At 40.9% G+C, this 27044-nt stretch overlaps 2 protein-coding genes across 3 annotated transcripts; both read left to right on the top strand.

The window, feature by feature from the left end:
- strn (striatin, calmodulin binding protein) lies at positions 1 to 20183 on the top strand. The gene is made up of 11 exons (XM_029425208.1): positions 1 to 418; positions 1458 to 1601; positions 1683 to 1819; positions 2076 to 2251; positions 2825 to 2872; positions 3076 to 3197; positions 3279 to 3446; positions 4050 to 4190; positions 15602 to 15703; positions 16414 to 16500; positions 16966 to 20183. The coding sequence occupies exons 1-11, from the start codon at positions 91 to 93 to the stop codon at positions 17133 to 17135; spliced, it is 1623 nt and encodes a 540-aa protein (XP_029281068.1). The 5' UTR covers positions 1 to 90; the 3' UTR covers positions 17136 to 20183.
- A 712-nt stretch (positions 20184 to 20895) lies between these two features.
- On the top strand, positions 20896 to 25094 carry btbd3a (BTB (POZ) domain containing 3a). 2 transcript variants are annotated; one of them, XM_029426429.1, is made up of 5 exons: positions 20896 to 21066; positions 21436 to 21696; positions 22918 to 23008; positions 23293 to 23411; positions 23964 to 25094. In XM_029426429.1, the coding sequence occupies exons 2-5, from the start codon at positions 21524 to 21526 to the stop codon at positions 24994 to 24996; spliced, it is 1416 nt and encodes a 471-aa protein (XP_029282289.1). In that variant the 5' UTR covers positions 20896 to 21066; positions 21436 to 21523; the 3' UTR covers positions 24997 to 25094. The 2 variants fall into 2 exon arrangements, with proteins under 2 accessions (XP_029282289.1, XP_029282361.1); XM_029426501.1 differs by lacking the exon at positions 20896 to 21066 and adding an exon at positions 21117 to 21319 and having other exon boundaries at positions 23964 to 24996.
- Positions 25095 to 27044: the final 1950 nt, after the last annotated feature.

Below are 27044 nucleotides of genomic sequence, written 5' to 3'. Positions count from 1 at the left end.
GGCAAACGGCCAGCCTGGCTCTGTCCAAAATAAAATTAAAATACACTTCCAGCTCCTAAAGCTCACTTTGGAATCAAATTAGACAGAGCCATGCTAGCAGTTCCCCCCCCCCCCCCCCCCATTTATTTCCCTCTAAACATCCTTCCTCCGCATCCCTTCTGCCTCAGTAGGTGTGTCAAAGTAAAGTTCTATATGTACTGTAGCAAACCCAGACACTTACAAGTTTCTACCCCACCTCCTCCTCCCTCCTCCCTCCTCCCTCCTCCTCGTCCTCCTCCTCCTCGTCCTCCCTCCTGCTGGCCTGTAGAGAAGGAAGAGTCTCCTCTGGGGGAGCTGGCCTGGGACGTGGACCAGGAACTGATAGCCCAGCTCAAGGAGCAGTACAGGAAGGAACGCAAGGTCAAGAAGGGGGTGAAGAGTAAGTCCTGCACCAGGCCTGCAGCTCATCCTCTCTCCTCACCATCTTTTCATTCGTGCTCCTCTGACTCTTTGTGTTTCTGCTTTAGTTCCTCCTCTCTGTTTCTCATGGCTTAACTCACATATTTTAATCAGCGTTTTACTGCATCAGTGTCCAGACAGCGAGGCTGAAAACCTCATTTAGTCGCATCATTGCTACTTAAAGCACTTTAAAGAAAGTCAAAGTGTTTGTGCAGTCAGGGCATAGAGAAGTATAGAGAGAACAGTTTCAGAGCAAATTAATTCAATAGATTATTCAAGTTAAACAATAAAAACTCAAATATAAATAATACAAATTCAGTTTCTAGTGAAACAGATTTCATATCCTTCTTCTTCACTTGTAATTGCTGATATCCATAAATCATAAATCCGATTGAAAAGACTTTGACTGCTTACGTCGACATAAATCTGGAATATTTGCATTTATTAGTTTGTTTGGACGAACTCATAACCCCCCCCCCCACTCTGCTTTGTCTCCCCGTCTCTCAGCGGTTCAGTGGTTTTAGTCTTCTCCCCTCGTCTGTGTCTCCGTCTTCTTCTTCGTTTTGTCTCCTTGGAGAAAAGCTTCATTATCTTCGTCCCAAAGCTCCAATATCTTCGTCTGATCTCAGGACCGTTAGAATCGGTCTGTGTGTACGAACAGTAGTCGTGCAGTTTCTCTGATTATGATAATGTCCAGTAACGATGCCAGTGCATCTCCTAATACCCCCGTTTGTTTCTACAACGTTGTGTTGATGAATTCTGCCGTTCACCAGCAGCTGGTACATTCATCTCGTCTCATCTCGTGTGTTTGTCTTGTTTCTCATCATCTTCTCAGTTCCTGTGCAGAGCTGCTGCTGCTGCTGCTGCATCTTCTGCTGTTTACAACCTTCGATGTAGATTTATTTCAGTTTTTGCAACAATATCTTGAGACTTCTGTTGCTTTCACTTTGCTAATGTCTTCTGACTCCATGTTGTTTTCCTCATCTGATCCCTCCCTCCTCCTCCTCCTCCTCCTCCAGGACCAAACCGGTCAAAGCTCCAGGACATGCTGGCAAACCTGCGGGATGCCGAGGAGCATCCCTCCATGCAGGCGCCCGTGACGCCCCCCTCCCGCCCCAGCGTACCCAGACTCAATGAGCACGAAGTGGGACGCTCTGAAGACGGTAACTTCACAAGTCCAACTTCAGATCCCACAGTCGGCTTTTTTTCTGAACCCAGCTTCACGATCTGTTTTGTCTCCGTAGAAGCGATGACTTTCCTGCCGTCGTCCGGGAAGTCGTTCATCCTCGGCAGAGTGGACGAGGCGGTTTCTAACGAGCTGGGACTGGGAGAACTGGCCGGACTGACGGTCGCCAACGAGGCTGACAGCCTGGCGTACGACGTGAGTGAAACCGTTTAGAAGACACTGAAACTCTTCAGCAGCCGGAATGTTTCAGAACCGAACCCCTCCCTTCCCGTTGTGTGTTTTATATAGAAGTTTAATTGTTGTCCAGTGACATCACAAGGCAACCAGACTAAATGTTCATTTCTACACTTTGGTTTTTCACTGAAAGGTTACAAATAGAAGTAAAGCGCCATCATCACATGCAGTGTAAATGAGCCCCCCCCCCCCCCCCCCCCCCCCCCTTCTCCCTCAGATCACAAACAACAAAGATGCTTTGAGGAAAACCTGGAACCCGAAGTTCACCCTGCGGAGCCACTTCGACTCGGTCCGGAGTCTGGCCTTCCACCCGGTGGAGTCCGTCCTGGTCACCGCCTCCGAGGATCACACCCTCAAACTGTGGAACCTGCAGAAGACGGCGCCGGCCAAGAAGTGAGAGTTTTAAAATACAATTCATTCATTCATATAGTGTAAATACTTTGTTTACCTCAACAGCAGTCAGTAGAAACAGGCTCGTATTAGAGACATTAGCTGCTGCTTGTATAATATGTATTTAATAATGTATTTAATAATGTATTAATAATGTTTTTAATGTATATTTAATAATGTATTTAATAATGTATTTAATAATGTATTAATAATTATTAATATATATTTAATATGTATTATATGTATTAATATTATATTTAATAATGTATTTAATATTGTATTTAATAATGTATTTAATAATTTATTTAATATTATATTTAATAATGTATTTAATAATGTATTTAATATTATATTTAATATTGTATTTAATAATGTATTTAATAATGTATTTAATATTATATTTAATATTGTATTTAATAATGTATTTGATAATGTATTTGATAATGTATTTGATAATGTATTTAATATTGTATTTAATAATGTATTTAATAATGTATTTGATAATGTATTTAATATTGTATTTAATATTGTATTCAATAATGTATTATATAATGTATTTGATCTTACTTCCTCCAGATGTGCAGCTTTAGACGTCGAGCCCATCTACACATTCAGAGCACACAGGTGAGTTTACTGGTTTGAAGGTGCTCAGTGCTGCCTTACCTTTACTTTACAGACTTTATCTTTTGTCAGAGTCCTGACAGATGTAATGAAAGAGAACTCGCACATATTATTCATCTGTTTGGATATTTGACTTTATGATACTTGAGAGAAAGTTTTCAGGTTGATTCATTATTAAAGTAAGTGATGTCTGCGTCCCCGTGTAGCGGTGCTGTGTTGTGCGTCACGATGAGCTCGAGCGGAGAGCAGTGCTTCAGTGGGGGGGTGGACGGGACCATCCAGAGCTGGAACACCCCCAACCCCAACATTGACCCCTACGACTCGTATGGTACGTTCCGACTTTAATTTGCATGACTGCTGTTGCAGGAAGTTTGTTTTAGACATAATCACTTCTGTCTGTCTGTTGCAGAGCCCTCTGTCCTGCGGGGGGCGCTGTGCGGCCACACGGATTCGGTGTGGGGTTTGGTCTACAGCTCGGCCCACCAGCGCCTCCTCTCCTGCTCCGCTGATGGGACGGTCCGGCTGTGGAACGCCGCCAGCATCTCGCCGTCTCTCGCGGTTTTTAACGAGAGAGGAGGTGAGACTCTCTGCACCTTTTGTATTATTGTTAGCTGGCCGCAGAACAGATCCGTGAATCCTGATGACTTCCTGTGGGCGACATTTTCACTACATTTAATGACAGGAAATCCCCAAAACGAGTATTTTCATCATCGACGCTTCTTTCCGCTCAGACAATTGTCGACATATTAAAACATTAATTTAGTTTTGTCCAACAAACTGTCAGAAACCCAAAGATATTCAGTTTATTATCAAATATAAATGATCATTTGACCTGCTTGAATGCACATTTTTGGCATTTTTGCTCCAAAATGAAAGAATCTTGTGCTGATTAATTGTTTGCAATATATTTTCAGTCTAATTGATGAATTGACATCTGGAGATACTTGGTTTTCACTGGGCAGCACCGGAGTAGAAAGTGCAATACTTGTCTTTGAGATATAGTGGAGTAGAAGCACATAAAGTTACAGAAAATAAGTATCTAAAATGTGTACTTGAGTAACGTAACTTGGTTATATTCCACCACTGAAACTAGTAACGTGACATTATTACAAAAATCTCATAACACAGAAAGAAAGAGCGTTTATACATTCTTACCCCCCCCCCCCTGTGTTTGTGTCAGAGCTGGGAGTGCCGACCTCGGTGGACCTGGTGAGCAGCGAGTCGGCTTACATGGTGACGTCTTTCACCACCGGCCACATCGGACTCTTCAACATGGAGACGCAGCAGCTCGTCCTGAAGCTGGACTCTGCAGGACCGCCAGGTAAATCCACCGACCAATCACGAGGTTGCACAGACGGAATAACCACTTCGGCACACTCAGTACTCGTTAGTAGATACACACTCAGTACTCGTTAGTAGATATACACTCAGTACTCGTTAGTAGACACACACTCAGTACTCGTTAGTAGATACACACTCAGTACTCGTTAGTAGATATACACTCAGTACTCGTTAGTAGACACACACTCAATACTCGTTAGTAGATACACACTCAGTACTCGTTAGTAGATATACACTCAGTACTCGTTAGTAGATACACACTCAGTACTCGTTAGTAGATACACACTCAGTACTTGTTAGTAGATACACACTCAGTACTTGTTAGTAGATACACTCTCAGTACTCGTTAGTAGATATACACTCAGTACTCGTTAGTAGATACACACTCAGTACTCGTTAGTAGATATACACTCAGTACTCGTTAGTAGATACACACTCAGTACTCGTTAGTAGATACACACTCAGTACTTGTTAGTAGATACACACTCAGTACTTGTTAGTAGATACACACTCAGTACTTGTTAGTGGATACACACTCAGTACTTGTTAGTAGATACACACTCAGTACTTGTTAGTAGATATACACTCAGTACTTGTTAGTGGATACACACTCAGTACTCGTTAGTGGATACACACTCAGTACTTGTTAGTAGATACACACTCAGTACTTGTTAGTAGATACACTCTCAGTACTCGTTAGTAGATACACTCTCAGTACTGTTAGTGGATACACACTCAGTACTTGTTAGTAGATACACACTCAGTACTTGTTAGTAGATACACACTCAGTACTTGTTAGTAGATACACACTCAGTACTTGTTAGTAGATACACTCTCAGTACTTGTTAGTGGCTACACTCTCAGTACTTGTTAGTGGATACACACTCAGTACTTGTTAGTAGATACACACTCAGTACTTGTTAGTAGATACACACTCAGTACTTGTTAGTAGATACACACTCAGTACTTGTTAGTGGATACACACTCAGTACTTGTTAGTAGATACACACTCAGTACTTGTTAGTAGATACACACTCAGTACTTGTTAGTGGATACACACTCAGTACTTGTTAGTAGATACACACTCAGTACTCGTTAGTAGATACACTCTCAGTACTCGTTAGTAGATACACTCTCAGTACTCGTTAGTGGCTACACACTCAGTACTCGTTAGTGGCTACACACTCAGTACTTGTTAGTGGATACACTCTCAGTACTTGTTAGTGGATACACTCTCAGTACTTGTTAGTAGATACACTCTCAGTACTTGTTAGTAGATACACTCTCAGTACTTGTTAGTGGATACACTCTCAGTACTTGTTAGTAGATACACACTCAGTACTCGTTAGTAGATACACACTCAGTACTCGTTAGTAGATATACACTCAGTACTCGTTAGTAGATACACACTCAGTACTCGTTAGTAGATATACACTCAGTACTCGTTAGTAGATACACACTCAGTACTCGTTAGTAGATACACACTCAGTACTCGTTAGTAGATACACACTCAGTACTTGTTAGTAGATACACTCTCAGTACTCGTTAGTAGATATACACTCAGTACTCGTTAGTAGATACACACTCAGTACTCGTTAGTAGATATACACTCAGTACTCGTTAGTAGATACACACTCAGTACTCGTTAGTAGATACACACTCAGTACTTGTTAGTAGATACACACTCAGTACTTGTTAGTAGATACACACTCAGTACTTGTTAGTGGATACACACTCAGTACTTGTTAGTAGATACACACTCAGTACTTGTTAGTAGATACACTCTCAGTACTCGTTAGTAGATATACACTCAGTACTCGTTAGTAGATACACACTCAGTACTCGTTAGTAGATATACACTCAGTACTCGTTAGTAGATACACACTCAGTACTCGTTAGTAGATACACACTCAGTACTTGTTAGTAGATACACACTCAGTACTTGTTAGTAGATACACACTCAGTACTTGTTAGTGGATACACACTCAGTACTTGTTAGTAGATACACACTCAGTACTTGTTAGTAGATATACACTCAGTACTTGTTAGTGGATACACACTCAGTACTCGTTAGTGGATACACACTCAGTACTTGTTAGTAGATACACACTCAGTACTTGTTAGTAGATACACACTCAGTACTTGTTAGTAGATATACACTCAGTACTTGTTAGTGGATACACACTCAGTACTCGTTAGTGGATACACACTCAGTACTTGTTAGTAGATACACACTCAGTACTTGTTAGTAGATACACTCTCAGTACTCGTTAGTAGATACACTCTCAGTACTTGTTAGTGGATACACACTCAGTACTTGTTAGTAGATACACACTCAGTACTTGTTAGTAGATACACACTCAGTACTTGTTAGTAGATACACACTCAGTACTTGTTAGTAGATACACTCTCAGTACTTGTTAGTGGCTACACTCTCAGTACTTGTTAGTGGATACACACTCAGTACTTGTTAGTAGATACACACTCAGTACTTGTTAGTAGATACACACTCAGTACTTGTTAGTAGATACACACTCAGTACTTGTTAGTAGATACACTCTCAGTACTTGTTAGTAGATACACTCTCAGTACTCGTTAGTAGATACACACTCAGTACTCGTTAGTGGATACACACTCAGTACTTGTTAGTGGATACACACTCAGTACTTGTTAGTAGATACACTCTCAGTACTCGTTAGTAGATACACACTCAGTACTCGTTAGTGGCTACACACTCAGTACTCGTTAGTGGATACACACTCAGTACTCGTTAGTGGATACACACTCAGTACTCGTTAGTGGATACACTCAGTACTTGTTAGTGGATACACACTCGGTACTTGTTAGTGGCTACACACTCGGTACTCGTTAGTGGATACACACTCAGTACTCGTTACTTGTTAGTAGATACACACTCAGTACTCGTTACTTGTTAGTAGATACACACTCAGTACTCGTTACTTGTTAGTAGATACACACTCAGTACTCGTTAGTAGATACACACTCAGTACTTGTTAGTGGCTACACACTCAGTACTTGTTAGTAGATACATACACACTCAGTACTTGTTAGTGGATACACACTCAGTACTTGTTAGTGGATACACACTCAGTACTTGTTAGTGGATACACACTCAGTACTTGTTAGTAGATACACACTCAGTACTTGTTAGTAGATACACACTCAGTACTTGTTAGTAGATACACACTCAGTACTTGTTAGTAGATACACTCTCAGTACTCGTTAGTAGATACACACTCAGTACTCGTTAGTGGATACACACTCAGTACTTGTTAGTGGATACACACTCAGTACTTGTTAGTAGATACACTCTCAGTACTCGTTAGTAGATACACACTCAGTACTCGTTAGTGGCTACACACTCGGTACTCGTTAGTGGATACACACTCAGTACTCGTTAGTGGATACACACTCAGTACTCGTTAGTGGATACACTCAGTACTTGTTAGTGGATACACACTCGGTACTTGTTAGTGGCTACACACTCGGTACTCGTTAGTGGATACACACTCAGTACTCGTTACTTGTTAGTAGATACACACTCAGTACTCGTTACTTGTTAGTAGATACACACTCAGTACTCGTTACTTGTTAGTAGATACACACTCAGTACTCGTTAGTAGATACACACTCAGTACTTGTTAGTGGCTACACACTCAGTACTTGTTAGTAGATACATACACACTCAGTACTTGTTAGTGAATACACACTCAGTACTTGTTAGTGGATACACACTCAGTACTTGTTAGTAGATACACACTCAGTACTTGTTAGTAGATACACACTCAGTACTTGTTAGTAGATACACACTCAGTACTTGTTAGTAGATACACACTCAGTACTCGTTAGTGGCTACACACTCAGTACTCGTTAGTGGATACACACTCAGTACTCGTTAGTAGATACACACTCAGTACTCGTTAGTGGATACACTCAGTACTTGTTAGTGGATACACACTCGGTACTTGTTAGTGGCTACACACTCGGTACTCGTTAGTGGATACACACTCAGTACTCGTTACTTGTTAGTAGATACACACTCAGTACTCGTTACTTGTTAGTAGATACACACTCAGTACTCGTTACTTGTTAGTAGATACACACTCAGTACTCGTTAGTAGATACACACTCAGTACTTGTTAGTGGCTACACACTCAGTACTTGTTAGTAGATACATACACACTCAGTACTTGTTAGTGGATACACACTCAGTACTTGTTAGTGGATACACACTCAGTACTTGTTAGTAGATACACACTCAGTACTTGTTAGTAGATACACACTCAGTACTTGTTAGTAGATACACACTCAGTACTTGTTAGTAGATACACACACAATACTTGTTAGTAGATACACACTCAGTACTTGTTAGTAGATACACACTCAGTACTTGTTAGTAGATACACACTCAGTACTTGTTAGTAGACACACACTCAGTACTTGTTAGTAGATACACACACAATACTTGTTAGTAGATACACACTCAGTACTTGTTAGTAGATACACACTCAGTACTTGTTAGTAGATACACACACAATACTTGTTAGTAGATACACACACAATACTTGTTAGTAGATACACACTCAGTACTTGTTAGTAGATACACACTCAGTACTTGTTAGTAGACACACACTCAGTACTTGTTAGTAGATACACACACAATACTTGTTAGTAGATACACACTCAGTACTTGTTAGTAGATACACACTCAGTACTTGTTAGTAGATACACACTCAGTACTTGTTAGTAGATACACACTCAGTACTTGTTAGTAGACACACACTCAGTACTTGTTAGTAGATACACACTCAGTACTCGTTAGTAGATACACTCTCAGTACTCGTTAGTGGCTACACACTCAGTACTCGTTAGTGGCTACACACTCAGTACTTGTTAGTGGATACACACTCAGTACTTGTTAGTGGCTACACACTCAGTACTTGTTAGTAGATACACTCTCAGTACTCGTTAGTAGATACACACTCAGTACTCGTTAGTGGATACACACTCAGTACTTGTTAGTGGATACACACTCAGTACTTGTTAGTAGATACACTCTCAGTACTCGTTAGTAGATACACACTCAGTACTCGTTAGTGGCTACACACTCAGTACTCGTTAGTGGATACACACTCAGTACTCGTTAGTGGATACACACTCAGTACTCGTTAGTGGATACACTCAGTACTTGTTAGTGGATACACACTCGGTACTTGTTAGTGGCTACACACTCGGTACTCGTTAGTGGATACACACTCAGTACTCGTTACTTGTTAGTAGATACACACTCAGTACTCGTTACTTGTTAGTAGATACACACTCAGTACTCGTTACTTGTTAGTAGATACACACTCAGTACTCGTTAGTAGATACACACTCAGTACTTGTTAGTGGCTACACACTCAGTACTTGTTAGTAGATACATACACACTCAGTACTTGTTAGTGGATACACACTCAGTACTTGTTAGTGGATACACACTCAGTACTCGTTAGTAGATATACACTCAGTACTCGTTAGTAGATACACACTCAGTACTCGTTAGTAGATACACACTCAGTACTTGTTAGTAGATACACACTCAGTACTTGTTAGTGGATACACACTCAGTACTTGTTAGTAGATACACACTCAGTACTTGTTAGTAGATACACTCTCAGTACTCGTTAGTAGATATACACTCAGTACTCGTTAGTAGATACACACTCAGTACTCGTTAGTAGATATACACTCAGTACTCGTTAGTAGATACACACTCAGTACTCGTTAGTAGATACACACTCAGTACTTGTTAGTAGATACACACTCAGTACTTGTTAGTAGATACACACTCAGTACTTGTTAGTGGATACACACTCAGTACTTGTTAGTAGATACACACTCAGTACTTGTTAGTAGATATACACTCAGTACTTGTTAGTGGATACACACTCAGTACTCGTTAGTGGATACACACTCAGTACTTGTTAGTAGATACACACTCAGTACTTGTTAGTAGATACACTCTCAGTACTCGTTAGTAGATACACACTCAGTACTTGTTAGTAGATACACACTCAGTACTTGTTAGTAGATACACACTCAGTACTTGTTAGTAGATACACACTCAGTACTTGTTAGTAGATACACACTCAGTACTTGTTAGTAGATACACTCTCAGTACTTGTTAGTGGCTACACTCTCAGTACTTGTTAGTGGATACACACTCAGTACTTGTTAGTAGATACACACTCAGTACTTGTTAGTAGATACACACTCAGTACTTGTTAGTAGATACACACTCAGTACTTGTTAGTAGATACACTCTCAGTACTTGTTAGTAGATACACTCTCAGTACTCGTTAGTAGATACACACTCAGTACTCGTTAGTGGATACACACTCAGTACTTGTTAGTGGATACACACTCAGTACTTGTTAGTAGATACACTCTCAGTACTCGTTAGTAGATACACACTCAGTACTCGTTAGTGGCTACACACTCAGTACTCGTTAGTGGATACACACTCAGTACTCGTTAGTGGATACACACTCAGTACTCGTTAGTGGATACACTCAGTACTTGTTAGTGGATACACACTCGGTACTTGTTAGTGGCTACACACTCGGTACTCGTTAGTGGATACACACTCGGTACTCGTTACTTGTTAGTAGATACACACTCAGTACTCGTTACTTGTTAGTAGATACACACTCAGTACTCGTTACTTGTTAGTAGATACACACTCAGTACTCGTTAGTAGATACACACTCAGTACTTGTTAGTGGCTACACACTCAGTACTTGTTAGTAGATACATACACACTCAGTACTTGTTAGTGGATACACACTCAGTACTTGTTAGTGGATACACACTCAGTACTTGTTAGTGGATACACACTCAGTACTTGTTAGTAGATACACACTCAGTACTTGTTAGTAGATACACACTCAGTACTTGTTAGTAGATACACACTCAGTACTTGTTAGTAGATACACTCTCAGTACTCGTTAGTAGATACACACTCAGTACTCGTTAGTGGATACACACTCAGTACTTGTTAGTGGATACACACTCAGTACTTGTTAGTAGATACACTCTCAGTACTCGTTAGTAGATACACACTCAGTACTCGTTAGTGGCTACACACTCAGTACTCGTTAGTGGATACACACTCAGTACTCGTTAGTGGATACACACTCAGTACTCGTTAGTGGATACACTCAGTACTTGTTAGTGGATACACACTCGGTACTTGTTAGTGGCTACACACTCGGTACTCGTTAGTGGATACACACTCAGTACTCGTTACTTGTTAGTAGATACACACTCAGTACTCGTTACTTGTTAGTAGATACACACTCAGTACTCGTTACTTGTTAGTAGATACACACTCAGTACTCGTTAGTAGATACACACTCAGTACTTGTTAGTGGCTACACACTCAGTACTTGTTAGTAGATACATACACACTCAGTACTTGTTAGTGAATACACACTCAGTACTTGTTAGTGGATACACACTCAGTACTTGTTAGTAGATACACACTCAGTACTTGTTAGTAGATACACACTCAGTACTTGTTAGTAGATACACACTCAGTACTTGTTAGTAGATACACACTCAGTACTCGTTAGTGGCTACACACTCAGTACTCGTTAGTGGATACACACTCAGTACTCGTTAGTAGATACACACTCAGTACTCGTTAGTGGATACACTCAGTACTTGTTAGTGGATACACACTCGGTACTTGTTAGTGGCTACACACTCGGTACTCGTTAGTGGATACACACTCAGTACTCGTTACTTGTTAGTAGATACACACTCAGTACTCGTTACTTGTTAGTAGATACACACTCAGTACTCGTTACTTGTTAGTAGATACACACTCAGTACTCGTTAGTAGATACACACTCAGTACTTGTTAGTGGCTACACACTCAGTACTTGTTAGTAGATACATACACACTCAGTACTTGTTAGTGGATACACACTCAGTACTTGTTAGTGGATACACACTCAGTACTTGTTAGTAGATACACACTCAGTACTTGTTAGTAGATACACACTCAGTACTTGTTAGTAGATACACACTCAGTACTTGTTAGTAGATACACACACAATACTTGTTAGTAGATACACACTCAGTACTTGTTAGTAGATACACACTCAGTACTTGTTAGTAGATACACACTCAGTACTTGTTAGTAGACACACACTCAGTACTTGTTAGTAGATACACACACAATACTTGTTAGTAGATACACACTCAGTACTTGTTAGTAGATACACACTCAGTACTTGTTAGTAGATACACACACAATACTTGTTAGTAGATACACACACAATACTTGTTAGTAGATACACACTCAGTACTTGTTAGTAGATACACACTCAGTACTTGTTAGTAGACACACACTCAGTACTTGTTAGTAGATACACACACAATACTTGTTAGTAGATACACACTCAGTACTTGTTAGTAGATACACACTCAGTACTTGTTAGTAGATACACACTCAGTACTTGTTAGTAGATACACACTCAGTACTTGTTAGTAGACACACACTCAGTACTTGTTAGTAGATACACACTCAGTACTCGTTAGTAGATACACTCTCAGTACTCGTTAGTGGCTACACACTCAGTACTCGTTAGTGGCTACACACTCAGTACTTGTTAGTGGATACACACTCAGTACTTGTTAGTGGCTACACACTCAGTACTTGTTAGTAGATACACTCTCAGTACTCGTTAGTAGATACACACTCAGTACTCGTTAGTGGATACACACTCAGTACTTGTTAGTGGATACACACTCAGTACTTGTTAGTAGATACACTCTCAGTACTCGTTAGTAGATACACACTCAGTACTCGTTAGTGGCTACACACTCAGTACTCGTTAGTGGATACACACTCAGTACTCGTTAGTGGATACACACTCAGTACTCGTTAGTGGATACACTCAGTACTTGTTAGTGGATACACACTCGGTACTTGTTAGTGGCTACACACTCGGTACTCGTTAGTGGATACACACTCAGTACTCGTTACTTGTTAGTAGATACACACTCAGTACTCGTTACTTGTTAGTAGATACACACTCAGTACTCGTTACTTGTTAGTAGATACACACTCAGTACTCGTTAGTAGATACACACTCAGTACTTGTTAGTGGCTACACACTCAGTACTTGTTAGTAGATACATACACACTCAGTACTTGTTAGTGGATACACACTCAGTACTTGTTAGTGGATACACACTCAGTACTTGTTAGTAGATACACACTCAGTACTTGTTAGTAGATACACACTCAGTACTTGTTAGTAGATACACACTCAGTACTTGTTAGTAGATACACACTCAGTACTTGTTAGTAGATACACACTCAGTACTCGTTAGTGGATACACACTCAGTACTTGTTAGTAGACACACACTCAGTACTCGTTAGTAGATACACACTCAGTACTTGTTAGTAGATACACACTCAGTACTTGTTAGTAGATACACACTCAGTACTCGTTAGTGGATACACACTCAGTACTTGTTAGTAGACACACACTCAGTACTTGTTAGTAGATACACACTCAGTACTTGTTAGTAGATATACACTCAGTACTCGTTAGTAGATACACACTCAGTACTTGTTAGTAGATACACACTCAGTACTTGTTAGTAGACACACACTCAGTACTTGTTAGTAGATACACACTCAGTACTTGTTAGTAGATACACACTCAGTACTTGTTAGTAGATACACACTCAGTACTTGTTAGTAGATACACACTCAGTACTTGTTAGTAGATATACACTCAGTACTCGTTAGTAGATACACACTCAGTACTTGTTAGTAGATACACACTCAGTACTTGTTAGTAGACACACACTCAGTACTTGTTAGTAGATACACACTCAGTACTTGTTAGTAGATACACACTCAGTACTTGTTAGTAGATACACACTCAGTACTTGTTAGTAGATACACACTCAGTACTTGTTAGTAGATACACACTCAGTACTTGTTAGTGGATACACACTCAGTACTTGTTAGTAGATACACACTCAGTACTTGTTAGTAGATACATACACACTCAGTACTTGTTAGTGGATACACACTCAGTACTTGTTAGTGGATACACACTCAGTACTTGTTAGTAGATACACACTCAGTACTTGTTAGTAGATACACACTCAGTACTTGTTAGTAGATACACACTCAGTACTTGTTAGTAGATACACACTCAGTACTTGTTAGTAGATACACACTCAGTACTCGTTAGTGGATACACACTCAGTACTTGTTAGTAGACACACACTCAGTACTCGTTAGTAGATACACACTCAGTACTTGTTAGTAGATACACACTCAGTACTTGTTAGTAGATACACACTCAGTACTCGTTAGTGGATACACACTCAGTACTTGTTAGTAGACACACACTCAGTACTTGTTAGTAGATACACACTCAGTACTTGTTAGTAGATATACACTCAGTACTCGTTAGTAGATACACACTCAGTACTTGTTAGTAGATACACACTCAGTACTTGTTAGTAGACACACACTCAGTACTTGTTAGTAGATACACACTCAGTACTTGTTAGTAGATACACACTCAGTACTTGTTAGTAGATACACACTCAGTACTTGTTAGTAGATACACACTCAGTACTTGTTAGTAGATATACACTCAGTACTCGTTAGTAGATACACACTCAGTACTTGTTAGTAGATACACACTCAGTACTTGTTAGTAGACACACACTCAGTACTTGTTAGTAGATACACACTCAGTACTTGTTAGTAGATACACACTCAGTACTTGTTAGTAGATACACACTCAGTACTTGTTAGTAGATACACACTCAGTACTTGTTAGTAGATACACACTCAGTACTTGTTAGTGGATACACACTCAGTACTTGTTAGTAGATACACACTCAGTACTTGTTAGTAGATACACACTCAGTACTTGTTAGTAGATACACACTCAGTACTCGTTAGTAGATACACACTCAGTACTTGTTAGTAGATACACACTCAGTACTTGTTAGTAGATACACACTCAGTACTTGTTAGTAGATACACACTCAGTACTTGTTAGTAGATACACACTCAGTACTCGTTAGTGGATACACACTCAGTACTCGTTAGTGGATACACACTCAGTACTTGTTAGTAGACACACACTCACTGTTGGTTTGAGTGCACCTCAGATCTTCTGATTATCACGATTATATTCCCTTGATGCGTTGAGTCTGTGTGTTTCCTGCGGCGGCCATGAGAGGAAACCATCTCCCACAAAGTGCTTTCAGTCCCGACGGACTCGAGATTGTCGGTTTTAAATGTTAATGTTGTCCTTCTCGCGTGCGCCCCCACACAGAAGCTCCTTGCAAGATCAACAAAGTGCTGAGTCATCCCACGCTGCCAATCACCATCACAGCTCAGGAGGACCGGCACATCCAGTTCTTCGATAATAACACAGGTAACACAGCAGCTGCTGCTGCAGAGGAGAGTTTCTGTTACATTTAAAGGAACACGCCACAAAACTGTCAAATAATGTCTTCTGAGGCCGAGCAGCGACGGCTCAGGGTTGTCCCGGCTGCAGACTAAACATTTGTTCAGTCGACCTGCGTTACAAATCAGGGCTGGATGCTTATCAAGCAGGGAGACTCTCATGACCCAGATGAGTCTAGGGAAATGTAGGAGTTTTTGGAGCTTGATCCGGACCATGGGCTGAAAAGAAAAGCTTAAATGACTTTATTAATAAGAACTAAACCAGGCTGTTATAGATGTTAGTTGTATGTACCTGTAACTGGAGACAGTAGCTGATCTACTGGAGGTTTGATTCGTCATGAGTCCTTCTCATGTCAATAATTTAGTTATTTTTTTTCAGATTTTTTTATTTTTTATTATTATTTATTTCCTAGTAAATGTGAGCTTGATGTCTAAATAAAATTATACAGCTTGACAAGAACATTAATTCACTTTTCTTTCCATCTGAACCTCTATATTTCAGGTGATATAGTATTTTAAATAAATAAATAAATAAATATTAAATAAATAGTATTTTATATATTTATATTTAGAGATATATCTATTTAGATATATATATATATTTCCATATTTGATATTTTCTCTTCATCAGATAAAAATGAATCAAAGATGAATCTTTTCTTCTGTTTTGAATTGAAGGTAAAATGATCCACTCGATGGTCGCTCACCTGGACTCGGTCACGTGTCTCGCTGTGGATCCAAACGGACTGTACCTCATGTCTGGAAGTAAGAATTCAGCCACACGCTGTCTGACAAATACGATAAACTAAAGACGTGCAGAAGATATCACTGCTGTCGTACACACTCACACAGACATGTCAGAAGAGGCTCAAGGAGCTCTTACACTACATGCCAACATTCACACACTGATGTCAGGACAGATAAACAAACTGTCTCGTGCTCAGTCACACATTCAGGAGTTCAGTATCTTCAAACTGAGAGGACGACCCGCTCTACCTCCGGAGCCCAATAATAAGATACAGAATGAGGCTCCCAGCAGAGAATGGATTATTTATAAAGAGTATTAAGTAATGAAGTTATAAAACAAAACTTAACTCGAGGTGTTATTATGGGCACGTGCTACTGATCCTGTTACAGGAAGACGAGTTGATGTGGTTTGAATATTGAGATTATTCCAGCTGTAACCTGACGGATGTTTCCCTCCATCGTCTCTCCTTCTCCTCCGTCCAGGTCACGACTGCTCGATCCGCCTGTGGAACATGGAGAGCAAGACCTGCATCCAGGAGTTCACGGCTCACCGCAAGAAGTCCGAGGAGTCGATCCACGACGTGGCGTTCCACCCCACCAAGTGCTACATCGGCAGCGCCGGGGCCGACGCGCTTGCTAAGGTCTTCGTATGACCTGAAACCTGAGATCTGGAGCTCAGAGGTCAGAGGTCGGGTGGAGCGTCCCGGAGATGGAAGCGGGTGGAGTTCTGGATGAGGAAGCAGAAAACTGAAGGTGACAGTTGGACTGCTCCTTTTTAAGATGTGTCAAATATTCACCCCACCCCCACTACTATTCGGACTTAGGCTGGCCCGGGTCCCGAATCAAACAAACCTCTGGATTAGACGCTGAATGAAACAGGAAGTGGAAGATAAATTTATAAAACAGGAACTCTCGGTACATTTCAGTAAAGCTGGAATCTTTCTTTTCTTTAACGTCACAACTCTCCGTGTCCCTGACCCCGACAGGTGGCGAGATGTTGTTCATGATAATGTGCCTTTTTTCTTCACAACATCGATACTTTTAGGGAAATTAATGAGAAGATCCACTTTTCTCCTTCAAAATAAGAAACGTTATTTAATATTCAGACAGATCCAAATGTGTCTCAAGCAACACGTGAAGACTACATCATGTGAGCGCTTTAACGCCCCCTCCAGGTGACGTCCCGCTCTGCACACGACTCGGGACTCGTGGATTTTTTTTTTTTGCTATTAAATTAATTTGGTGTGATTTTCTTTTTTTTAATCACTTCCTATTTAAGTTGTCGCCTGGCGAAGACTTTTAATCAGTCTGGTTTTGGAGAGCGGTCGGTCGCGAGGACGTACGGGTTTCATCCCGTAAACGCCCGAGCAAGGAGGTGAGAGGTCAAAGGTCATGGCCCCTGAGCCGGTCTGGAAGCGGAGACTCGGATCACAAACATCTGAATTATTACTTCCTTCTTCTGCCTCCTGCCCTTAAACTTGTTTTCCTTTCTGAACTCGACGCTCTCCACTTTGTTCTTCATCGTGACCTCGTCTTGAGTTTAAGAGGAGCCGAGCTGCAGGAACCAGCTGGAGGTCATTCCCACCTGATGCACAAACACACTACAAAGCTTATGATCTTTATTTAACGGAACACGACGGAGGAGATGCAGCAGCTGTGACGTGTGAATGCTAACTGTAATATACTCCACCTCCACCTGTAGACACGTCCGCTGTCATGTGACACGTTGATGGTTGTAGAAGCTTCTCTCCAAAGTGAAATGGCGGGAATTCAAAAAACAAATGAATCTGAAATTAGTTTTGAATTCATAGCCCGAGTATTTTTTCCCTCACAGGGTTGTGAAATATTTTTAGATTGAATCTCTTCTGATTCGCTAGTTTTGATCACGTCGTTGTGTTGAGGCTCCGTTTTGAACCCCTGCTGCTGTTTATTGTGTATTTATAGACGAACTGCAGCGAGGGAAAACCTGCAGCGAAGCTTTTCTCAGTTTGTTGTCTTTGATCACATTAGGTATTTATTAATTACTTAAATTGCCAAATTAAAGCCAAAAGATTTAGACGACACGCTTCCTACTAAACCTGACAGTTTGTTGTTGCTAATGCTAATTAGCTCATTTGTTGTGAAATACCGACACTTAAAGTAACAGCTGTTTAGTTCCCAAAGTGCACACAAGCCCCGCTCCAGATTTGTAAACGCTTTATATGCTGACTGCCTGAAATATTGTATTTTGTGTAATTATTATTTAGAGCAATGACTAGTTTTTAAACGACTTGTTGTGTTTGGTGACAGACGTGTAAGAAACAGGTATTCTCTGTTTTACTTGAAAAGTGAAGTTTATTCCTTTTGGGGTTTCCGCTGGTGTTGTAAGAACATGACTTTACCTCTCGGCACTAAATAACACTTTGGTTTCTTTTGTTGCTTTTCACCAAATGATCATCTCAGAAATGCAGCTGTGTTCGTGGGATGGAGGGAAACTTCGGGGGATTTGTGTTGCTTTTATTTTTAACGTAAGTTGTAAAGGTTGTATAAAGGGTTAACAGATATCTGTACAGTTTTAAAGCAGATCTATTTATAAACGTGGTGTAATTTTAAGGGACATTTTAACCGCAAAGTGGAAAGTAAGTGAATATTTTTTCCACTTCGAGCTGAAAGATCAAACTTTATTTATGTGAAAGTCAGCGGCTGCAGTTTAAAGTCGACTGTCCTGGAAAATGATGTGAAAAATGAGTGAAGTCTGGTTGATTTGCTTCTTCACCTCTCCATCGGAGTAGACAGTTTGGAGTGAACTGTTCCTTTAAAAGGTCGTTTAATGCGACATTATTTTAACTTTAATTCTGGCTCTTTTTAAAATCTCATTATTAAAGAGTTCACTTTAGAATCATCAGGCTCACCAGACACATCCAGGAGTGTCTTCTTCTGTACATTAAACCAGCTGACTTGTGCTGTAAGAAAGAATAAATGTTCCTGCCACACATACAAAGAGATGACATGAGACGACCTTTAGGGCGATGGGAACATCACTCAGCCTGAGATGAGGAGTGTGTTCATAAACTCACAGCTGCTCGAGTACAGTGACGGGGAAACGAGCAGAAACTGATTTGTGAGGGTTTTGAATGGAGTCTGGTTTCTTGTTAATCCCACTCCCAACACTCCTGTCTGCACGGGACCGTTCATGGCACGCTGATTGAAAGATAAAATAAAGTAAAGGTGCATATTCAAATAATCTGTAAAACAACTGAACCAGAATCAAACCTCAACAATACCAGACTCCATTCACTTATATGTACTTTATTTCACTTCCAGAGCAATAGAATCAGTGTTTGCTATGATTAAATCTCATTTACCTTTTTGTTTATAAAACCCTTAGCGCTGATGAGCGTCACTCGCACTACACGAGACGTAACACGAGCCAGTAGTGATGTAGGCAGCTGAGCTCTTTCACATTTATACTTTGTTGTCTTCAGTGGCCAAACGCAGAGCTGAACCATCCAACTGAATAAAAACGCTTCAGTTTGCCTCTAAATGATTGTTGTCCTTTAATGTGTACAGTGAAACTATTAGAGATTAAAGATGCTGATCTGGCTGTACATAACGTACATACAGGTGTTGTTTCCTTTTTCCAGTGTTGTTCTTTTTTTTTTTCAACATGGGAGAGTGACAGATTTATCAGTAACAACAATAAAGGAATATGTTGTATATCATGATGGTGACGTTTGTTTATTTAACTACAACATGGAGCCGTTTTTTACAGCATCGCACACTCACAGGAAGCTGCACGCTATGACGACAAGTTGTAAGAAAAAAACAATAAAACAATGCATTAATGGTAATGAGGGCTTCTCGACCAAAAATATATATAAATATATAAATATATATATAAATATATAACAGCCACAGGAAAAAGAAAAGGTGAGAAAAATATATCAAATTTAAGTTTTATTTAACAAAATAAAATGTCTATATAAAAGTGTTTCTGTTAATTGTAAATAATATTAATAGTAAAAACAAATAAGGAGATTGATGTATATATCTAATATGTTAGGTACATAAACATTTCCATTTGTGTTAAGATAAAAACAATAAAATAAAGTAAAAATACACAAAAGCGAAGACATGAAAATGTACTTGTAGAACAAAAGGGTTTAAACATAAATACAAATAGAAAATAATATTTAAAAAATAAATACAATACAAATTACAAATGTAATAATGGAAGAGAAACACAAACACACTTTAAATTAAGCAGCAAAATGAAATGCTAATTATACTGTGAAGCTAAATATATATATTCAAATGTAATCATTCCAGACAAATAAGAATATCAAGCAAAAAGAAATACAATGGATGTAACGGAAAGAGTTTAATTTAATTGTAACACCAAAGATCTCCAGTTATTTTCAGTGTCCTCGTGACTTCCGGCCCCCAGGGGGCAGCGCGGCGCCGTTGACGCGTTGACGCTGCCGTAAACATCAGCAGAAGAAGCTAGCTAGCTACTGTAAACAAAGCTGAGCCGCCAGTCTGTTAAACAACTCAAAAACTGCTTAACGTGAAGAGAAGATATAAATACTTCTACATAACACTAAAGTAAGTGGAAACGGAGTTATTCACCAAATACTTTAACGCTGACCGAGAAATTAACTCGAAAAACGACCTTTTAGTTAGTCAGCTAACTAACTAGCACAAACATGCTAAAGTTAAGACTAAAAAGAAGCCTCCGGGATTTGGACGTTGACTAGCTAACTTTTAATTTAATACTAACTTATTTTGACTGTATATTATATATTGTCCGGTGTGATTGGTGTAACGTTAAGTACAGCAGCTGGTGTAAAGGACTTGGGTGTGTGGCTAGCTTGGTTAACGTTAAGTTAGCTCAACAGGAACGTAAAATCCAGACTTTAAATGAAGTTGTGTTGCTGTTTTCAGTGTCTGATTATAAAGTATATTTCTTGGCAGTGCTCTGTAGACTCTGCCGGTCCGACAGCAGCAGTTTAGTCCGGCCCTGGAGCTGCCATGACCCAGCCTGCAGTCTGACTGAAGGATAATGGCTGCAGAGCTGTTTCCCACCAAGAAGCTGGTCCCCTCCGCCTCAGCGAGCAGCACCACCTCCTCCAACATCCAGCAGTACCAGCAGCAGAACCAGACCAACAACAACACCACCACCGCCTCTCAGGGCTGCTGCAGCTGGCAGGGCCTGTACCCGACCATCCGAGAGAGGTCAGTGTGAAGCCACAACACTCCACATAGTGATGAGCTGTTTGCACCAGGTGAAGGCTGACAGGTGTTGAGCTGCTTGCACCAGTTGAAGGCTGACAGGTGATGAGCTGTTTGCACCAGGTGAAGGCTGACAGGTGTTGAGCTGCTTGCACCAGTTGAAGGCTGACAGGTGTTGAGCTGCTTGCACCAGGTGAAGGCTGACAGGTGATGAGCTGTTTGCACCAGGTGAAGGCTGACAGGTGTTGAGCTGCTTGCACCAGTTGAAGGCTGACAGGTGTTGAGCTGCTTGCACCAGGTGAAGGCTGACAGGTGATGAGCTGTTTGCACCAGGTGAAGGCTGACAGGTGTTGAGCTGCTTGCACCAGTTGAAGGCTGACAGGTGTTGAGCTGCTTGCACCAGGTGAAGGCTGACAGGTGTTGAGCTGCTTGCACCAGGTGAAGGCTGACAGGTGTTGAGCTGCTTGCACCAGGTGAAGGCTGACAGGTGTTGAGCTGCTTGCACCAGGTGAAGGCTGACAGGTGATGAGGCGGTTAGGTCGCGATAAATCATTTTGTTGGACGATATATTGTCCCAGAAACAATTGTGAATAAAAATGTTATGAAATATGTCATTTTAAGACCGATTTTTGCCACTTATTAAAATAAAATAAAAATATTACAGCATAATAATGCAATTAACTTTAAATTCTTAATAATATTCAGAAACTGTGACTACAATATTGTTTTTTATATCGTAAATAAATAAAACAAATAAGATAAAACCACATAACCAAAACAATTAATAAAATGGACTCATAGGATCTCAATACCATAGTCTTGCAATCATGTTGGTTAAATTGTTGTGACATCTTTGTAAACAAACACGCAAGTAAACGGGGAAACGATGTCAGCAAAAACGATCGAGGTCATGTCCATATACAACCATGAAAGAAAGCTCTGAGGAGGGATTCCTCCCCCAGGGTGGACAGACGAGCGATAGATGTCTTATGTACAGAATAAAGAACATAATGATGTTACAACATGGACAAATGAAAAAAGATCATAATGTGAGCATATATGAAAAAGATGAATCCAGGAGGATGTCGAGCAGCTTCCAGGTGTCGCCAACAATCATAACGTCTTTGAGTTACAAGAAAAGCGCTAAAGAAGTCTAATGTATTATTATTATTATTATTATTATTATTATTATTATAACAATTTATGAATTTTGTGTCCTTGTAGGAATTCAATTATGTTTAACAATGAGACGATGGCAGATGTTCACTTTGTGGTCGGGCCGCCTGGGGGGACGCAGCGAGTACCAGGACATAAGGTAAACCCTTCACACGCTGCAGATCTGACATCAATGAAACTGTGTGTGTGTGTGTGTGTGTGTGTGTGTGTGTGTGTGTGTGTGTGTGTGTGTGTGTGTGTGTGTGTGTGTGGCCTCTCCAACATGGAGACTGAAACAAGGCTCAGAGGCTGAAAACAAGCAGAACTGTGCATTTGGCAGGTAGTTTCCATCAGGAAGTCAAATGTAAGAGGTCCAAGTGAGCGAGTCAGTTTGTGTCTGTTATTAGTGGAGATGTCATGTTGTTGTTGTTCCTCTGCTGTCAGTACGTCCTCGCCGTCGGCAGCTCCGTGTTCCACGCCATGTTTTATGGAGAACTGGCCGAGGATCAGGAAGAGATCCGGATCCCTGATGTGGAGCCTCCATCGTTCCTGGCCATGCTGAAGTATGTCAGACTCTGATTCATTCAGTGTTTATGGACTGAGGGCATTTAGCTTTGTCTCTATAGAAACAAGTCAATACACTTATCATACACCATATCATACACCATATCTTACACCATATCTTACACCATATCATACACTTATCATACACCATATCTTACACCATATCATACACCATATCATACACTTATCATACACCATATCATACACCATATCATACACTTATCATACACCATATCATACACCATATCATACACTTATCATACACCATATCATACACCATATCTTACACCATATCTTACACCATATCTTACACCATATCTTACACCATATCTTACACCATATCTTACACCATATCATACACCATATCTTACACCATATCATACACCATATCTTACACCATATCTTACACCATATCTTACACCATATCTTACACCATATCTTACACCATATCAGAAATACAAATAAAAAGAGTTTGGACTTAACAAAATCAAATGAGCAAAACTTAGAAGTTTGTGAAGAGAAGGCACTGATCCCGCCCTTTTCCTTCTCAGGTATATCTACTGTGATGAGATCGAGCTGTGCGCTGACACCGTGCTCGCCACACTCTACGCAGCGAAAAAGTACATTGTGCCTCACCTGGCTCGGGCCTGTGTCAACTTCCTGGAGACCAGCCTGAGCGCCAAGAACGCCTGCGTGCTGCTGTCTCAGAGCTGCCTGTTCGAGGAGCCCGACTTGACGCAGCGCTGCTGGGAGGTGATCGACGCTCAGGCCGAGCTCGCTCTGCGCTCCGAAGGCTTCTGCGACATTGACACCCAGACGCTGGAGAGCATCCTGCGGCGGGAGACGCTCAACGCCAAAGAGATGGTTGTGTTCGAGGCGGCGCTGAACTGGGCCGAGGCGGAGTGTCAACGACAAGACCTGACACCGACTATCGAGAACAGGCGTCTGGTGCTGGGGAAGGCCATCTACCTGATCCGCATCCCCACCATGGTGCTGGAGGACTTCGCCAACGGAGCGGCGCAGTCCGGTGTGCTCACGCTCAACGAGACCAACGACATCTTCCTGTGGTACACCGCCGCCAACAAGCCTGAACTGTTGTTCTGCAGTAAACCTCGTAAAGGCCTGGCGCCGCAGCGCTGCCACCGCTTCCAGTCCTGCGCCTACAGGAGCAACCAGTGGAGGTACCGAGGCCGCTGCGACAGCATCCAGTTCGCCGTGGACAAACGCGTCTTCATCGCCGGCTTCGGCCTGTACGGCTCTAGCTGCGGTTCGGCCGAGTACAACGCCAAGATCGAGCTGAAGCGTCAGGGCGTGTCGATGGCCCAGAGGATCATCAAGTACTTCTCAGACGGCTCCAGCAGCACGTTCCCCGTGTCCTTCGACTACCCGGTGCAGATCGAGCCCGACACCTTCTACACCGCCAGCGTGGTGCTGGACGGCAACGAGCTCAGCTACTTCGGCCAGGAGGGCATGACAGAGGTGCAGTGTGGGAAAGTGACCTTCCAGTTCCAGTGCTCCTCGGACAGCACCAACGGCACCGGAGTGCAGGGTGGCCAGATCCCCGAACTTATCTTCTACGCCTGAGACGAGCAGCAGGGAGGACGCCGCAGAGATTCCAGCTTCACTGCCATGTGGACTTTTACTTTGAAAGTGTGGAGATGCGTTCGAGGTGGGGGGGGGGGGGGGGGGGGGGGGGACACTCCTGAGTTTACTGCTGAGCCATCGAGACGTGAAGACGGTTTGACTGAAACATGAAGACACGATGGAAGAAGTCTGAATCCTTCACATGTTGTTGTTTGTTTCACAGCGTCTGTCGTCGAGTCGTCGTCATCGCTGTTTCACTTCCTCTTGGTGACGCAGGAGTTATAAACATATATGGGAGTTATGAATAACCATTGGGGTGTGAGATGGAGATACAATCATGGAATATGCAATTTTATATTACAATTAATAAAATAACAATGAAATACATTTTCTGGGAAAATGAATTGGGAAATTGTTAATTGATAAAATAAGACATTAAAGACCCGATGAATCAAAGTCCTTCATCACAGCATCGCCCGTAACGTCCCAATACACCCAGAGGTGTTCAAAGAAGAGTCACATCATCAAATTCATATTGTGTGATGGAACGTTTCGTCTTATTCTCCACCCTTTGCACAGGAGCCCACACACACACACACACACACACATACACACACACACGTCAGGAGGCATTAACACTCAAAGTCTGTACACTTAAAAATCAGCCATGCGGACGTCTCTTAATATCACTTGTATGATTTGTTGGTTTGTTTTGCTTTATTAATCATCTGGAGCCCAACAGCCAAACATATTGAAATAGTAGTTGATGGATTTACGTCACGTGAACATTATAACGCACTTCTAAATGTGTATTTTAAAACAAAGAGCTAAATCAAATCTAAATCTCCTGATTGCAGCTTAAATGTGAATATTTTCTGGGTCTTTATTCGTCTCTGACAGGAAACTGAAACACATTTAACGACTTCCTCTCGGGGAAAACTGCTCGACATGTTTCCCTCGCGTCTTGTTGACCAAACTAATCGATTACTTGAGAAAATAATGGACCACGAAAAGGTTGTGAGTTGTTTTGCCTTAAAGATGACGTGTTCAGTATTGTGAAAGAAGCACAGACAAACGTTTAAATGTTCATTCAGCTGATTTATTCCTGATTTTAAAGATGTGTTAACATTCCTGCTGTTACTGAAAGCACTTCTTTTATGTTTTCTCCATCGACTGTTTGACCTGTTTAACCTGCGCAGGTGTTTACTGTTGTTTTAGTATTTAAAGCTGAATAATACACTTTTATATTTGTAATTTGACAGCTGATCACACTCTGTTACTTCACTTTTTATACACACTACTTCCGACATACTGTAACCTTCCTTTGGTGCTCTTTATTGTCTTCTTCGCTGATGAAATGTGGTCATTTAAAGGTGCATTTCACACATTATCCACATGGAATTCTACCTGAGCATCCTGCAGTATAACAGGAATCAGAAAGGATTTTAATTATAACTGTAACTTTTCTGTGTTGTATTTAAAGAGCGGTATTCCTCAGACGTCACTCCAACAAAAAGTCAACAACTCCTGTGCTTTTATTTTGAAAAACATGACATGCTTGTACTACATCCTGACTCAGTGTTTCATTAATGTTGCAGTCCTGTAAATATTTCCGTGATTGTGTCCTGACGCACTTCTTCTTCTTCTTCTTCTTCTTCTTCTTCTTCTTCATCTACTCTTTGAAAATGGAGGAACAAACTGTTTTATATGATTCTATATTGAAGAAACATATTTTTGGATGTCTTTGTTTCCTGTAATCTGATTCCAACCAGAATGTGCAGTGAGTCGGTGGCCTTATGAATGTGTTGTGACAAATTTGGAAATAAAAGGTTCAGATGTAAAACTTTGTTCTGTTCATCCTGCAGACGCTCGTGTTTTCTTAAAGTTCGATTCTGAATTGTTATTTATATTCTTTATCGATGAATGTTAATATGAACCCATTAAAGGAGCTTTTATTCTGATATGAATCCACCACATTAGCAGAATTAAAAACAGCAGCTGGGATCTCGAGCAGAGTACAAGTACATTTACTCAAGTACAATTCTGAG

The sequence above is a fragment of the Cottoperca gobio genome, chromosome 1, assembly GCF_900634415.1.
Source record: "Cottoperca gobio chromosome 1, fCotGob3.1, whole genome shotgun sequence".
Classification (NCBI taxonomy): domain Eukaryota; kingdom Metazoa; phylum Chordata; class Actinopteri; order Perciformes; family Bovichtidae; genus Cottoperca; species Cottoperca gobio.
This window is presented reverse-complemented; position numbering and strand designations above follow the sequence as displayed.

Coding starts and splice junctions, on each gene's coding strand:
- strn (XM_029425208.1), top strand. CDS start 91: ATGCTAGCAGTTCCCCCCCCCCCCCCCCCCATTTATTTCCCTCTAAAC. Junction 3,198..3,278: donor TGACCCCTACGACTCGTATG/GTACGTTCCGAC, acceptor TGTCTGTTGCAG/AGCCCTCTGTCCTGCGGGGG. Junction 3,447..4,049: donor GGTTTTTAACGAGAGAGGAG/GTGAGACTCTCT, acceptor TGTTTGTGTCAG/AGCTGGGAGTGCCGACCTCG.
- btbd3a (XM_029426429.1), top strand. CDS start 21,524: ATGGCTGCAGAGCTGTTTCCCACCAAGAAGCTGGTCCCCTCCGCCTCA. Junction 23,009..23,292: donor AGCGAGTACCAGGACATAAG/GTAAACCCTTCA, acceptor CTCTGCTGTCAG/TACGTCCTCGCCGTCGGCAG. Junction 23,412..23,963: donor TCGTTCCTGGCCATGCTGAA/GTATGTCAGACT, acceptor TTTCCTTCTCAG/GTATATCTACTGTGATGAGA.